This window comes from Staurois parvus, unplaced genomic scaffold (genome assembly GCF_062004578.1).
Source record: "Staurois parvus isolate SC_StPar_1 unplaced genomic scaffold, SC_StPar_1.0 ptg000049l, whole genome shotgun sequence".
Lineage (NCBI taxonomy): Eukaryota > Metazoa > Chordata > Amphibia > Anura > Ranidae > Staurois > Staurois parvus.
In genome coordinates, this window is record NW_028317845.1 from 1,186,808 (window position 1) to 1,202,354 (window position 15,547).

At 39.5% G+C, this 15,547-nt stretch overlaps 1 protein-coding gene across 5 annotated transcripts in view; it reads right to left on the minus strand.

Moving 5' to 3' along the window:
- Positions 1-1,006: 1,006 nt before the first annotated feature.
- STK25 (serine/threonine kinase 25) overlaps positions 1,007-15,547 on the minus strand; it is a 36,357-nt gene continuing 21,816 nt past the window's right edge. For 2 of the 5 annotated variants that reach the window (XM_089665640.1, XM_089665639.1), the window contains 9 exons: positions 14,475-14,531; positions 12,078-12,186; positions 9,164-9,321; positions 8,903-9,088; positions 7,110-7,255; positions 6,902-7,004; positions 5,871-5,945; positions 2,445-2,575; positions 1,007-1,219 (listed from right to left, as the gene is read on the minus strand). In XM_089665640.1, the coding sequence (XP_089521766.1) occupies positions 1,201-1,219; positions 2,445-2,575; positions 5,871-5,945; positions 6,902-7,004; positions 7,110-7,255; positions 8,903-9,088; positions 9,164-9,321; positions 12,078-12,186; positions 14,475-14,531 (984 nt within the window). In that variant the 3' untranslated portion in view covers positions 1,007-1,200. Of the gene's footprint in view, positions 1,220-2,444; positions 2,602-5,870; positions 5,946-6,901; positions 7,005-7,109; positions 7,256-8,902; positions 9,089-9,163; positions 9,322-12,077; positions 12,187-14,474; positions 14,532-15,547 lie in introns of those variants that run through there. The other 3 variants (XM_089665641.1, XM_089665647.1, XM_089665642.1) reach the window with 3 other exon arrangements.

Sequence of the window (15,547 nt, forward strand, 5' to 3'; positions counted from 1 at the left end):
TGTTTTTATTGCTGAACCCATTTTATACAACTGCCTGAATCGTGTTAGAACAGGTTTAGCAACCAGATTTGAACCCACCTTTGCTACAGGCAACTATAGCATTTGTGTATACCCAATTCACATCTGTTTAAAGGTTTAATTTTAAAAGTAACTTCAATTCTTTAAATCTGCAGCTTTCATTAATATCTTGAGAGCCTGCCAGAGACTGTTGCATGAGGTAAAGTTAGTTGTGGTTGTCCACAACAGAAACATTAGATGAAAAGCTTTAGTTTTCTTTAGAGAATGTGAATTGGCATGTTTGCACCCTCACAGCAGTGAAACAAACCTTTGCTAACTTAGAGGATACCATTATTTTATTATGTGAAATCTAAAAGAGTATTTCAATAGGTGAATATGTTTTAGCATAATGGTTAATCTCTACATAATATATTATCTAAACCAACTGTTTTTTTTATAATCCTCTTCTCCAAAGTACTGACTCCATTGCCTGTGTGCCTGGGGCAAGTAATAACTATAATTTGTCTTTGTGTTGCTGATAGAGTAATACATTTTTCATAAAAGATAAAGCTTTAAAATGGAATTCCAGTCATATTCTAACTAAGCCTAAACCTACTCTCACTCTAAGCCTTTTCTATCTACCTTACAAAAGAAAAGATGTCTATACTTGCCTATTCTAAGGCCACTCAGTCCAGTCCAGTGAAGACAGATTTCCAATAATAGCTGCAGTGTCTGGGTGATGTCACCCCATAGGCTTTACTAAGTGTCATCCGTTGTAAACTGTCCCTCCTCTACGCTCTAGCCAGTGCTAGGAGCCTATCATGTGATCAGACCGGAGTGGCTTCACAAAAGGCAAGTATAAGCATCTTTTTCTTATTTTAAAGGGTAGATAGAATGGGGGTGGAAGTAGGTTTATGCTTAGTTTAGGAAGGGAATTACACTTTAACGAAGCATTGATCTATTGTAGTTCAAGGAAACCCAGTATTTTGAAGGATGCCAGTTAACACTGTTGTGTATGAAATGTCAGTTTATTTTGTACTGGTTGATGAGACATAATGGTAAACATTTTGTATGTTACAATCAAAAAATAAAGAATACTATACTTGAAGTAATGCCATGATGGTAACTTTCCCAGTCACAGTGCAGCCTCAGTTTTCAATGAGGCTTGAAGAGGGGAATGAGTGAAGCAGCAGTAATGTGGTCTCAGGATGAAGAGGAGAATCTGGAGAGAGAATTGCTGGAAATCAGCCACATGCAATAGATACAGGTCTTTCAGTTTAGCCCCATATAATGTGCAAAGCTGGACAAACCTCAGTAACTGGCTAGTTGTGTATAAAGATACAGCTGTCAATGTATTCATCTGATTTCCCATAATTGACTGGGGCCTGAAGTCTGTAATGATTTGGTCACTCTGATCTACTCTAGCTATCAAGTAGAGATTATTATTGTTAATGTGTAGTCTAGCCAAAACTTTTTTTTTTTTTTTTTTTTTCAGTTTTGGATGAACCCTGAAAGGGTTAGATCCCATGTCCAATTCACACTCAAGTTAGCCCTGACCATGTCCTGGGCCAAAAAGTGATAGTTTTACAGCTGTTGCCAACACAGGGAGTGAGGGCAAACCTTACAAGAATGACACCTCTTTCACAGACATCTAAGATGTAAATTCCGCTCCCTTTTATATAAATTTCTTGTTAAATCTTTAGGACAGGAAGTGAAGAGAAATATCTCCAACAGAACACAGAGTTTGGCAATGCATACATCTTAACAATCAACTGATAGAATTCTATTAAAACCGGTAAGGATTTTGTCACTCCCGGCACGAACATGAAGTTAGAAATGCTCGCACATAGAAGATTGCCTTGGGCCCATGAAAACAACAAAGATTTCCTACATTAAGTTGCTATTTGACTTTTTTGTTCAATAAATTCTCAAATAATTCAGGTAGGACTTTCATTTCTGAAATAGAAGATACTGAAAACCAGATTATCAGCTGAGTCACTAACCTATAATAAGTATACAGGACTGCCATACTGACCTCTCCTTCTGAAAATTCTAGTTACCTGGCTGTTGTGTGGATTACCTCACTCCAATACTTTCTGACTCTTTGATCTGGAATATGCTGATAAGGCCTTCTTTCTTTTCTATGTCTTTTTATCTGCATAGCTATCATGGGTCAGTGAAGTATAGAAGTTAGGGTGTCAAAATGGTGGCCAGGCAACTAACTTTCCAAAGGAAAGGACAGTATTGGCATGCTTTATTTTCTCTTTTATGAGTTTTCTTTGTTGAAATAATGTGTAAACAATTCAAGCAAGAAAAATGCAGCAACTACACATAGAAACCAGAGTCGATTATGGGAACAGTTAAATGAATATCTGATGAATTCTTTCCTCTGGAATAATGTGCATAGTGGGTATAATCCTATAATAAGTATGAAGACATTTCATTACCTCTGCACCCGCTGAACCAAGTGAGATATGAGCTGGTCTGTGATTCCAGGACTGGACTCCTCCGCTAAACTGAATGCATTCTCCAACTCCTGAACAGATCCAAATGCTCCAGCACAGCGCTGCTCCCTTAGCTGGGATGTGGAGAGACAGTCATCTGCTGTTATAATAGTTTTCTTTTTTATAAATCATTCAGGAAAAGTGACCACTATAAATGGGATTAAACTGAATACAACGTTTATATCTAACTACAGGCAGAGTCTGCATGAATGCAGCACATCTTTGGGTCCCGTTAACTGAGTCTATTATAAATTGTGAGTAGAAACCAGGTAGGTTCAACCAATCAGTCCCTTCCTTCTATTTTCCAGTAGTGACTATATAGGAAACATATCCTTTCCATTGCTCCAGTTTAATCTTGTATTACACACTACATATCCTTCTTTCCATTGCTCCAGTTTAATCTAGTATTACACACTATATCTACCCACCAGACTACATTGGTGCTGTATAACATCAGGAAATGGTTTCCAATGTACAAGTCACTTATATTCAGCAATTTTATGTTATTTGGCATAGAATTTTCTCAGTCTCTTTTTGCTACATCGTAAACAATGTAAATACTGTATAAGTTCCATGTGAAAGTACTGAAAAAAGGTTGAGAAACACTGGGCTAAACACTATTGTAAAGGCACCCTTTAACATTCTGCACATCTTGAGGCACCCATTACAAAATGTAAAAAAAACTAATAGTTTTACAGCACGTAGAACCATGTGGGACACCCAATGTCAGAGATGATTTATATTTTCCAAAGCAAATACACCTTTGCACACTAGTACTGAATAGTATTCCATTGTTTCTATTCTCCCTCAGTTTTTCTCTTTCACTCAGTTAATTTGACCTCAGTGCTGATGGAGAGGGGCTAGAAAGTTGTAATGGTGCACAAAGAATACCTGTGGTTTTGTGTAACTAAAACGCAGGCTTGATCCACCTGCTGGTATGTATACCATTTTTAGACATTTTGCCAAGGCACCCTGGTTGAAAAAGGCTTGTTTAGCTAATGGTATTTTAATCCTATTTATTTTAAACCGCTTTCCAGTCACCGTATAGTAGACATACTGTTACAGGGTGGCAGAAGTGCGCAAAATCACGTATATAAACGTGATTTTGCATTTCGGGGGGGGGGGGGGTGCGTGCACACCCTATTCGTGGCCTCAGCTGTCAGAGGATCCCAGCCGTCACCCGGTATTACCGACGGGGGAGAGAACGGTATGTAAACATTACAGTTCTCTCCCGTCAGCTCCTGCACACTGCTTTGTATGATTCTGTATAGCAAAGCCATACAAAGCAGTGTGCGTACAGTGTAAACGACAGTTAACCCCTTCCTGCCCAGTGCCATTAGTACAGCGTCAGTGCTTTTTTATTTTAAGCACTGATCACTGTATTGGCGTCACGGGGGATGTCAGTGACACCAAGTCAGTTCCCCCCAGTGTCAGAATGCCTCCCGCAGTCCTGCTACAAGTCGCTGATCGCCGCCATTACTAGTGGGGAAAAAAAAAATCCAGTGTATAGATACTGTCATTTGTAAACGCTATGACTTTCACGTAAACCAATTCATTTACACGTACTGGGAATTTTTTTTAGAAAAGACATGTAGTAGAATACATGTTGACCTAAATTTATGATGACATTTGATTTTTTTTTTTTTAAATTTTCTGGACGTGTTTAACAACAAAGTCAAAATATTGTGGGGGTTTTTTCCTCAAAATTGTCAGTTTTTTTTTTTTTTTTAATAGCGTAAAACCTGCACAAGCGATCAAATACCACCGCAAGAAAGCACTATTCGTGGGAAAAAAAGGATGTAAATTTAATTTGGGTGCAGCATCCCATGACCCCGCAATTGTCAGTTAAACTAACGCAGCGCCGTAATGCAAAAAATGGCCAGGTCAGGAAGGGGGGTAAATCCTCTGAAGGGCAAGTGGGTTAAAGCTTGTGAGTTTATAAACTGACTCTATACAATGTCAGCCTGCTGAAAACATGGTGCTTTTTTAATAAACCTTACCCTTGCTGGCTGTAAATGGTAATATGGATTATCCCTATTCAATAATTTACATTTCTTTGTATCAGTTCTGAACATAATAAATATACATATACAAAACAATATACATTTTCTTTAAACATCTGTTTCTAACCACTTGGGTCCCAGGTGCCATTTCAAAACCGCACGAGAGAACTGTTTTTGGTCTAGGTGCAGGCTAGAACCGCTGTCTGTCAAAGACAGATGCTATTTAGCACTATACATAGGAACTGAAATAACAAGCTCCTGAGCTTCTAATATTATTGCACATTATTCCATAAGTGCGCTTATAGCAGATCACTGCAAACACAATAGTTCCACGTTGCGTTCATTAACTCCTTCCCTACCGTGCTATTGCCAAAAGACGGCTACAACGCGGTTGTCTAGTTCTGGGAGGACATCCATGGATGTCATTCCAGAACACGCCCCCAGCGATCGCTGTGTCCTATGGACACAGCTGATCACGTGATATGGTAAACAGCCAATCACAGCGGCCTTTTATGTGATCAGCTGTGTCCAATGACGCAGCAGATCACCGGGTACATACAGTTGCCGGTTAGCAGCTGCACTTTCCTCGCGCTGTCACAGCGTGAGGAAAGTACTGCCAACAACCGGCAATTGTCAGAGAAGTGATCGGCGCTGATGAGTGCCCAGCAGTGCTGCCTATCAGTGCAGCCTCATCAAAGCACATCAGTAAAGGAGAAAAATTACCTGTTTGCAAAAAAAAAAAAAAAAGTTGTTTGATTTTGATTATAAAATTTTGCATTTTTTCTGTTTATAGCGCACAAAATAAAACACCCAGTGGAGATTAATTACTACCAAAAGAAAGCTCTAATTGTGTGAAAAGAATTATAAAAATTTCATATGGGTACAGTGTTGTGTGACAGTGCTGAAAATGGGCCTGGGCAGGAAGGGGGTATAAGTGCCCAGTAGGCAAGTGGTTAAAGCAGTGATGGCACTTCCTGTTATGGAGACTAGGGCAGTGCTGTTCTCAAGGCATGATATGTTGCTGAAGAATTTCATGGGGTCTCCACTAACCTTTTCCAAACTCCCCTCCTTCCCACAGTGAAAAGAAGAAGAAAAAAAAAAAAAAAAAAAAAAAAGATACTTTGGATAGACTATAAATGCTAGTATAAGGAACCTAGACACCTCTGAAACAGAAAACAATTCTATGGGGATTAAGGAGAAAAAGGGACTCAAGTGGCTAAAAACACTATCGGGCATGGAGATTCCAGAAAAGGATTAAGTCAAAACATTTTCATCACTTTTACCCTTGAGGCTAGCAAAAGACTGCTCCAACTTAGGGCAACGCACCATACCAGTAAGTGTATACTGCTAATACTTAAGAACTTACCTCCTGAAACACAGGAGTCACCAGGGCAGATAAACAGTGCGACCGAGGCAGGCGCTTTATTGCCTCTGTTGGCTGCTAGAAGAAACATGGTATTAGAATAAAAGATGTAGACATTTAAATTACCAAGTTAAATAATGCACATTTATGCCTATGCTCCTCTTATTCTAATGGGGAACAATCTCCTATCCAATATTTCCCAGTGTTATCTGGCTGTGTTTGGCTAAAAGGTGCCTTTAACTATCTATCAGATGTGTCCTGACTCTTAAAAGAGAAGTTTGGGGGTTAAAAAAAAAAAAAAAAAAAAAAGAAGAAAAAGTACACTCACCTAGGTGAATGCAGCATTGATTCTTCTGTCTCTGCACCGAGTAATCATACTGCTGACCACTCAGTTCTCCCCTCTGGCCAGAGCACAGAATGGTGAATATTAGTCTCTGGCTCTCTGTTCTTTCCCTCCAGCGCTCACTGGAGCACTGGGCTGTGGAGGGGGTGGAATTGGCTAGCTCAGTCTCTCAGAGGTGCAGCTGACCCAGCTGCCAGTCCAGGTAGATCCTGACTGTAAAGTCAAAATCTTTCCTCAGCCTGGACCAGCTGATGGCTGAAAATGGGTCAGAGGAGTGTAGGACAAACTGCACTTCTGTGATTCATAGGCGAAGTATAGCACAAAAAAAAGGTTTGACCCTACATTAAGATTCTTCATACACTTCTACTGGAAATCATCTCAATGACACACAAACATATGTTGACCTGGAAGAGGAAGTGTCTGGCACAGAGTTTCTACATGGATTAATCTCTGAACTGAAGGCAGATATGTAAAGAAAAAGTCTGCAGCACATATTACTTTGGAAAGCACTGCAAATGGCTGCTCTCTCAAGCTCAATTTTTATAGCATTCCAAGCTAGTTTTGGGGGATTCCTAGATTTGCAAAAGAACAATGGCAATATCTGACACTTGTGGTCAAGCAAAAAGGCTTGCAAACATTTGGAGTTTCAACTTTACAACTTTTTTTGAGCACAACCAATGTAGGCAATTACCTGCTGGTATCCCCACTGCAATCTGCTCATGGAGGAGGGGCGCATAGTTTCTGGAAATGACCAGTGAGGAGTCTGATTCTGATTCCTCTCATCTTCATTATCTCTGGTCACAATAGCAAGGCACGGTCAGTCACTGCATAATTTATAATCAATAAGACCAAAGAAAGTTTCCACACTATGTCACAGAACAGGAAGCTTGTGTACTCACATGTCAGACTCAACCGAACTGGAGTCATCACGGTGACCCTGAGCTTTCCATCGCTTGTATCTTTCAACCAGTTCCATAAGGAAAGAGGTTTTCTTGGTGTATCGTAGAATAAACCGATGTTTTAGCAGCTCCCGTGCTGTAGGCCTCTATTACACAAGACCAAGGCATCATTCACAATATGAAAACAAATACATCTTGCCCAAACAAATATGGAACAGTACCTAAGCTGTTAGCATAATTTATCATGAAGAACTTACGTGCCTGAAGAATTGATTATTGAACATTATTTACCTGCATAATGATATAGTTTAAGAGAGTGCAGATGCTTCCTGACGACTCCTAGCTGGGCTGAGCTCTGAGCAAGCCGAGGAGTGTTCCGACCAGTAATTCTGATGTTGCAAACAGCAGCTGCATTTGATTTAAAGACCTCAGTTTTTTGACACTCTACTCTAGTAGTGTGTATATGGAATATGGCACATGTCCTGGACACCAATTGAAGGAGACTGCCATGCTACTCATCAATAGGGATGGTCAGGGCCACTAACTGAGGTTGGTTCAGGCAGTCCCCATATACCTGGCCCTGGCAGGGACTGCCTCTGAAGAATGATGTGACAAGCTGTAGACAGTCTGAAACAGGAGCTACAGAGGATGGCTGTCTGTGACAGCTCAGTTATGTGACTGGAGCTGAACTGAGACTGTACCATTTGACCTACTGCTGTTAACCGCAGAGTGTTACCTCTGCTAGAGAACGGATAGAACAGGCAGAACCTAGATAATTGAGGCTTCTATTGTAAAGGGGACTACTGATGTGAAAGGGGGGTATCTGATGTGAAGGAAGGGACACGAATACATTGGGGGGATTCTGATGAGAAGGAGACTTTGAAAGAGGGACTAAAATATATTTCCCTCTCCCCACTTCAGAACTGCCCTCCACATCCTCATGTACCTCTGGCCCAGATCCTTTTCCAAGCTTGGTATTTAGAGTGGAACAGTAATTTCTGTGCAGACCCAGTGCATTGCTCCCTGTGCAAATCCAAAACATATTTTTTTGTAGTAACAATGGCCTTTAAGATTGTCTTTTCAATGTTGGGCATCCCTAATATGGGTTTATACTGAGAAGATATGTTGTATAATATTCAGATCACCCCCATAAACAAGTGTTTTTTTTATTCACTGAAAGGGATATTGTTTTTCTGAAACTTTATTGGGTTGATTCCATAGCCGTTTATTTAAAATTGTTAATGGAGTTCTCTTTAAAGCACAAATCCAGGTAGAAGTACCTGACGTAATGCTATTATATCTTACCAGAGGTAATGCTACTATATGGCCCTTTGCCTCAAAAGCAACCCTCATGGGTATAGGGGAGCATGTGCCCTCCCCCATGACAGTGCTTGGGCCTGAGCACTCAGTTACCAGACTGAACATTGTCACGTGTGTGTATTGTAGCTATCAGCAATTCCGAGCATTGCCATGTCAAACATATTTGATGGTACTGTACTCCTTTATGTGTTGTCAATAGTATACTGAAGCATAAACAGTTTGGACAGTTCCACAACAGGAAAGTGACTCCTTCATTAATGTCCTATTAGAGGAGGTGTAGACACAAACTGTAGATGGGAAACATTGGCATCTTACAATGTAATTTTATTGGAAATAAGATTTAAACTTTTCAGTAGAGTTGGGAGTATTTATACAGAAAAGTAGTGCTTTTGGCCTTTTTTTTCCAAACTGTCAGGAGAGGGGTGTCATTAAGAAAAAAAAAAAGTTGAAGTTATACACAGAAAGATACTCACTAATCGAGGGTCTTTGTTCAGGCAGGCATCTACAAAATCTTTAAATGGTTTGCTGTGCTGTCCCTGCAGGGCTGGAGGGTTGTTTTTGGGGATGAGGAACAAAACTCTCATAGGATGTAGGTCTGAGTAAGGGGGTTCTCCCTTTGCCAACTCAATAGCTGTGATCCCCAAGGACCAAATATCAGCCTAGAAGAAAAAACACATCTGAGTTTATGGATGAATAGATGGCAAAATCCAGCAAACATTCTCATGATTTCCAACCTTGAAATCATAGGCAGACTGCTTGATGACCTCTGGCGCCATCCAGAAAGGGGTTCCCACAAATGTGTTCCTCTTGATCTGGGTGTCTGTCAGTTGGCCTGCTACCCCAAAATCTGCCAGTTTAACGTCTCCCTGCTCAGACAGCAGTACATTTGCAGCTAAAATGCAAAGATGTATTTAGAAATAATGCCAATACATATCCTTATGTACCATATAAAAATAATCATCAAAATCTGCCTGGATAAAAATAAATAACATGTTTTCAAAGGGTGCATAGTAAAGAACTGAATAAAAATGAAAAGGAGAGTAAAATAATAACTGCAGCACCACTCCCCTGCTCTTTGCACATCTCAGAATAAAAAAAGACACCAATTTCCTTGCTCTCCATAAATAATCCTCCCACATCCACTACTTAATAGCCCTGTAATTTATTTTTCATGAAATTGTATGTACTGTATTTTTCTGCCTCTTTGTAATTACATCCATGAGCTCTCAAACCTCCCCATTTCCTTCTCACTCTTGTTTGTTTAGAATAAACAGTGCACTGCTCTATGAACACTACAAATCCCATACTGTAGTCCATCTCAGGAGCGAGCAAGAGAGGGTGGCTATGTTCGTGCATACAGTAGGGACCATGGAGAAATGAACGCAACAAAGCTCTAACAGGAAGTCAGATTACAACAGCAAAAACAAACCCAAACATACTTGCATAGAAAAATATCCTTAATTTTTTACTGCTAGTGCGCCACACAGTAATCACACTATCACTTGAACAATGCCGATCACAAAAAGAGGGTACAAGCTAATGAGTGGCTCTGTACCACATGACCACTATGACTAATCACAGCATCACACAATTTAAACATTGGCTGTAGTTAGCAACATCTCTCACTGATTAGTGTGTGAAAGGAAAGAAAGCTTCCTGATCACACCCAGTACACAATATAAACTAGTCCCAGTTATCCAGTACCAGTGCCCATTCACCCCTCTATAGTATATGTCTGCTTCCTCCTATCTCTGAGCTGTATATTAACCTCTCATCTCCCTTATCCTACACATCTGTACAATAACCCCTTCATCTCCATCCTATCACTGTATAGGACCTGTCCCATCCATCCCTTCCTCCCTCTATGTATGACCTTTACATTAACCACTTCAAGTCTGGACACTTTTACCCCCTTCCTGTCCAGACCAATTTTCAGCTTTCAGTGCTATCACACTTTGAATGACAATTGCGTGGTCATGCAATACTGTACCCATATCAATTTTTAGCATTTATTTTGAGACAGATAAAACTTTATTTTGGTGGTATTTATTCACCACTGAGATTTTAATTTTATTTGCTATGTAAAGTCCAAACATTTTGCAAATAAATCTTTCTTCATAAATCTTGGTAAACATTTATTCAGTTATCTTTTTAGTAAAAAAAAAACCAGATTAGTTTATAACCAAATAATTATTTTTCAAAAAATCTTTTTAATTTTTTTATATTATTGTTTTTTTTTTTAACATACTGTCACCCTAGCAGTACAGTGTCACCACAGTGACACTGTTCTACTTGTGGGGAGTGATGAAGATTTTTTTTTTCTTTTTTACATGGATTGCTTTTACACCCATAAAGGCTGTAAAAGCAATAATTTCTCCTTCTCTCTGGCTGCATTCTTGCAGCCATTGAGAAATACTGTGCGAGCTGTGACTGGTCACAGCTTGTCACATGGTACAAGGCTGTTGTGAATAGCTTTGTACCATGTGATCTCTGTGATCATTAACAGATTTCACACGTAGTAAGCAATGATGTCAGAATTGACATCTTGCTTACTACCATTCATGTGATCACTGATTGGCCAGCGGATCGCGGTGCTGCGTGCTCCCAGGGAGCGCGCACAAGCAGGGAAGTGGGGAGGACATTTATAAACGGCCACCCGCCCCTGCACTGCTCCTGTCCGGCCGTTTATATACATGGGCCGGACGGGAAGTGGTTAAATGACTAGTGCACTATAACTAAGTTCCATGTTTTAACCTCTTTTAATACTGTAATTTTTCCTCATTTTCAATAAACTACGGCAAAAAAAATCTGATCACCTTGGTGTACTTTGAAAAACTATGGTCATTTCACAGATTTGCATACTGTCTGTTTTAAAAAAAAAAGTAAAACATTTGTCTTTTTTTTTCTTTTATACAGTAAATTCCAGAAGTTATTAAATACCACCATCTGTAAAAAAAAAAAAAAAAAAAAAAAAACATATATATAATTCATTTGGGTACACTATTGCATGATTGACTGACAAACTATCACAGTGCTGCAAACTGAAAAATGGCCTGGACAGGAAGGGGGTTTAAACAATTACTAAACCCTGGACCCTGCATTCACCAAATCTGGTCTCCCACAGTAGACAGAACATGGAAGTGCAATTATTTTACTATAAATAAACTGCTAAATACCCTTTCTCATCAGCAGTTAGAGCAGTCTTGGGACTTCTATCAGTGTCCAGCACTGCACTGGTTAAAGCTTGTAGGAGGAGTTTTCATTCTCCTCTCACTGTCCTATAAGACTGCGGGACCTCTGACCCCCTGTCTTGACAGTGCCGATTGGCCCTGTGCTGATAATATGCACTCTCCCATGAAAAAAAAAAACCAAACACTCTCTAGCAATACACACCAAACCGAGCTTGTGCAGCTTGCCCCCAAGGCTCTGTTATACGAGGAGATGAGTCAGGGAGAAGGGGAGGATCAGCCATCCTTTTTACACAAAGCAGAGGATTAACCCCTTACGTTCCACAGTGAATATAACATGTAAGCTTTACTGCATATACAGATTGATTTTACTGTTGTGGGTTTAGTAACACTTTCACATGCTGGTCGTCATGTGGTTAATTTAGGTACTTAAAACTTATAAGGCAACCCTATGCCCCACCTTTGATGTCTCTGTGGATCTTCCTCTCGGAGTGCAAATAATCTAGGCCTTTCAGGATTTCCCGTAATATTGTGGCAATATAGGACTCTTCCAGTGGCCCAGGCTTCAGCTGAAGTGTAGAAAGTTACAAAGTGGTCAGAGGTCACAAAAACCATAATAAAATGCAAGGGTGCATGGAGAGACATAACACTGCAATAAAGCCAACATTAAATTTTTACTTCATGCCATTCATCAGGCGTTAGTGTTATTTGATAAATGACGGCTAAAATATCTTTAATAGCTTTTCGAACGCAAACTGTTAGCAGTAGGGCCCTCAATTCATTCTGTATAGTGCTGTGCAAACTATTGGCCCTATATACAGTTAGGTCCATATATATTTGGACACAGGCAATTTTAGTTTTTTTCAGGTATTTACCAAAACATATTAAAAGAAAAAAGGGGGGGATGGCTACTCTTAAGTAATTCCTAACCCCTTCCTCCAATTTGGATGTACATACCCTCAAATTAATCCTGAGAGTGTGCACTTTCAGTCCATATCCATTATATAACTATAGCTTAAATGTTTTGGTAAATACCTGAAAAAAACTAAAAATGTGCCTGTGTCCAAATATACAGTCAGGTCCATAAATATTGGGACATCGACACAGTTCTAACATTTTTGGCTCTATACACCACCACAATGGATTTGAAATGAAACAAACAAGATGTGCTTTAACTGCAGATTGTCAGCTTTAATTTGAGGGTATTTACATCCAAATCAGGTGAATGGTGTGGGAATTACAACAGTTTGCATATGTGCCTCCCACTTGTTAAGGGACCAAAAGTAATGGGACAGAATAATAATCACAAATCAAACTTTCACTTTTTAATACTTGGTTTCAAATCCTTTGCAGTCAATTACAGCCTGAAGTCTGGAACGCATAGACATCACCAGATGCTGGGTTTCATCCCTGGTGATGCTCTGCCAGGCCTCTACTGCAACTGTCTTCAGTTCCTGCTTGTTCTTGGGGCATTTCCCTTCAGTTTTGTCTTCAGCAAGTGAAATGCATGCTCAATCGGATTCAGGTCAGGTGATTCACTTGGCCATTGCATAACATTCCACTTCTTTCCCTTAAACTCTTTGGTTTCTTTTGCAGTATGCTTTGGGTCATTGTCCATCTGCACTGTGAAGCGACGTCCAATGAGTTCTGAAGCATTTGGCTGAATATGAGCAGATAATATTGCCCGAAACACTTCAGAATTCATCCTGCTGCTTTTGTCATCAGTCACATCATCAATAAATACAAGAGAACCAGTTCCATTGGCAGCCATACATGCCCACGCCATGACACTACCACCACCATGCTTCACTGATGAGGTGGTATGCTTAGGATCATGAGCAGTTCCTTTCCTTCTCCATACTCTTCTCTTCCCATCACTCTGGTACAAGTTGATCTTGGTCTCATCTGTCCATAGAATGTTGTTCCAGAACTGTGAAGGCTTTTTTAGATGTCGTTTGGCAAACTCTAATCTGGCCTTCCTGTTTTTGAGGCTCACCAATGGTTTACATCTTGTGGTGAACCCTCTGTATTCACTCTGGTGAAGTCTTCTCTTGATTGTTGACTTTGACACACATACACCTACCTCCTGGAGAGTGTTCTTGATCTGGCCAACTGTTGTGAAGGGTGTTTTCTTCACCAGGGAAAGAATTCTTCGGTCATCCACCACAGTTGTTTTCCATGGTCTTCCGGGTCTTTTGATGTTGCTGAGCTCACCGGTGCGTTCCTTCTTTTTAAGAATGTTCCAAACAGTTGTTTTGGCCACGCCTAATGTTTTTGCTATCTCTCTGATGGGTTTGTTTTGTTTTTTCAGCCTAATGATGGCTTGCTTCACTGATAGTGACAGCTCTTTGGATCTCATCTTGAGAGTTGACAGCAACAGATTCCAAATGCAAATAGCACACTTGAAATGAACTCTGGACCTTTTATCTGCTCATTGTAATTGGGATAATGAGGGAATAACACACACCTGGCCATGGAACAGCTGAGAAGCCAATTGTCCCATTACTTTTGGTCCCTTAACAAGTGGGAGGCACATATGCAAACTGTTGTAATTCCTACACTGTTCACCTGATTTGGATGTAAATACCCTCAAATTAAAGCTGACAGTCTGCAGTTAAAGCACATCTTGCTCGTTTCATTTCAAATCCATTGTGGTGGTGTATAGAGCCAAAAATGTTAGAATTGTGTCGATGTCCCAATATTTATGGACCTGACTGTATATGGACCTAACTGTAAATCCTATTAATATTATTTGCTATGGGCAATACCTTTTTGTTTTTATATATTCCGTATATATCTGTATAACAAATTTATGCTATGCTAACTCTTGCAGGTATTTTCATTATAAAAAGCTTACCAAATCTAGTGCAGATCCTCCACCCAGATACTCCATTATGATCCACAGCTTAGATCCCTGAATTTGAAAAACAAACACAATACAAAAATATTATTTAATAAATGCCATAAAAAACATGAACACTATAAAGTATAAAGTAAACCTGTTACGTTAAACATTTATTCAGTCATTGTGGACCTCCTTTTAAAATTCTAGTTGTCTGGATGCCACGCCGATCATTGTGCTTCAATACATGAGTCAATGACCCCAAAAGATGCATATCAGGACTTTCCTGACCTGAATTCTTGTTCTGTCAGTCATTTAAAACAGAAGCATAGTTTCAGAAAAGGAACCAAAGATGCAACATGCAGGAGTTTTGGTGTGCTTTCTGAAACCGCACCAAAACCACAGGACCTCATAGAAGTCAATGGGAAAGCGCAGCTAACCCGCACAAAAACCACAACAGCCCAGAGGGACTGCGCTGGGGAAATGTGAAGCAACCCCAAAGGATCGAGAATCGTCACACAAAATTTGTGTATTTATTCAATCATGTGAAAAGCAAATTGCTGTTAAATTAGAATATCCAATCATATGCAAATGATCTTCACGATTAGAATTAAACTAAAGTGAATATTCACATAATTTGAGTGAAGATTCTCAAATCCTGTAGTAAATCAGCCTAATTACAAAAAAATTCACATGCTATACAAATTACAAGCTGTAGACATTTTGAATTTGCTGCTGCCAATTTGGAATTTTTATGAACAGAGAAAGGCAAATAATGTCTAGACTACCAAAGGTTGCAACCATCTGGAAAATCAGTACTATGCTAAGTAACAATCCACAAAGTTGGAGTCCAGCCAAAACTTTTTTGTAATATGGTTTTGGACAGAGAGGGGAAGGACTATGGGGTCAGGTCATTAAGAGATAAACAACGCATGAAATTTAGCATTAAAATAACTTATGCAGTATTTATCTCAATAGTAGTCGATTCACTGAAAAACATTCATTACTTAAGAAATGTGTTACATTTTTGTTTGTGATATTTAGAACTTAAATCTAGTAATTTTTTCATTGTTCTATTGATTTTTTTT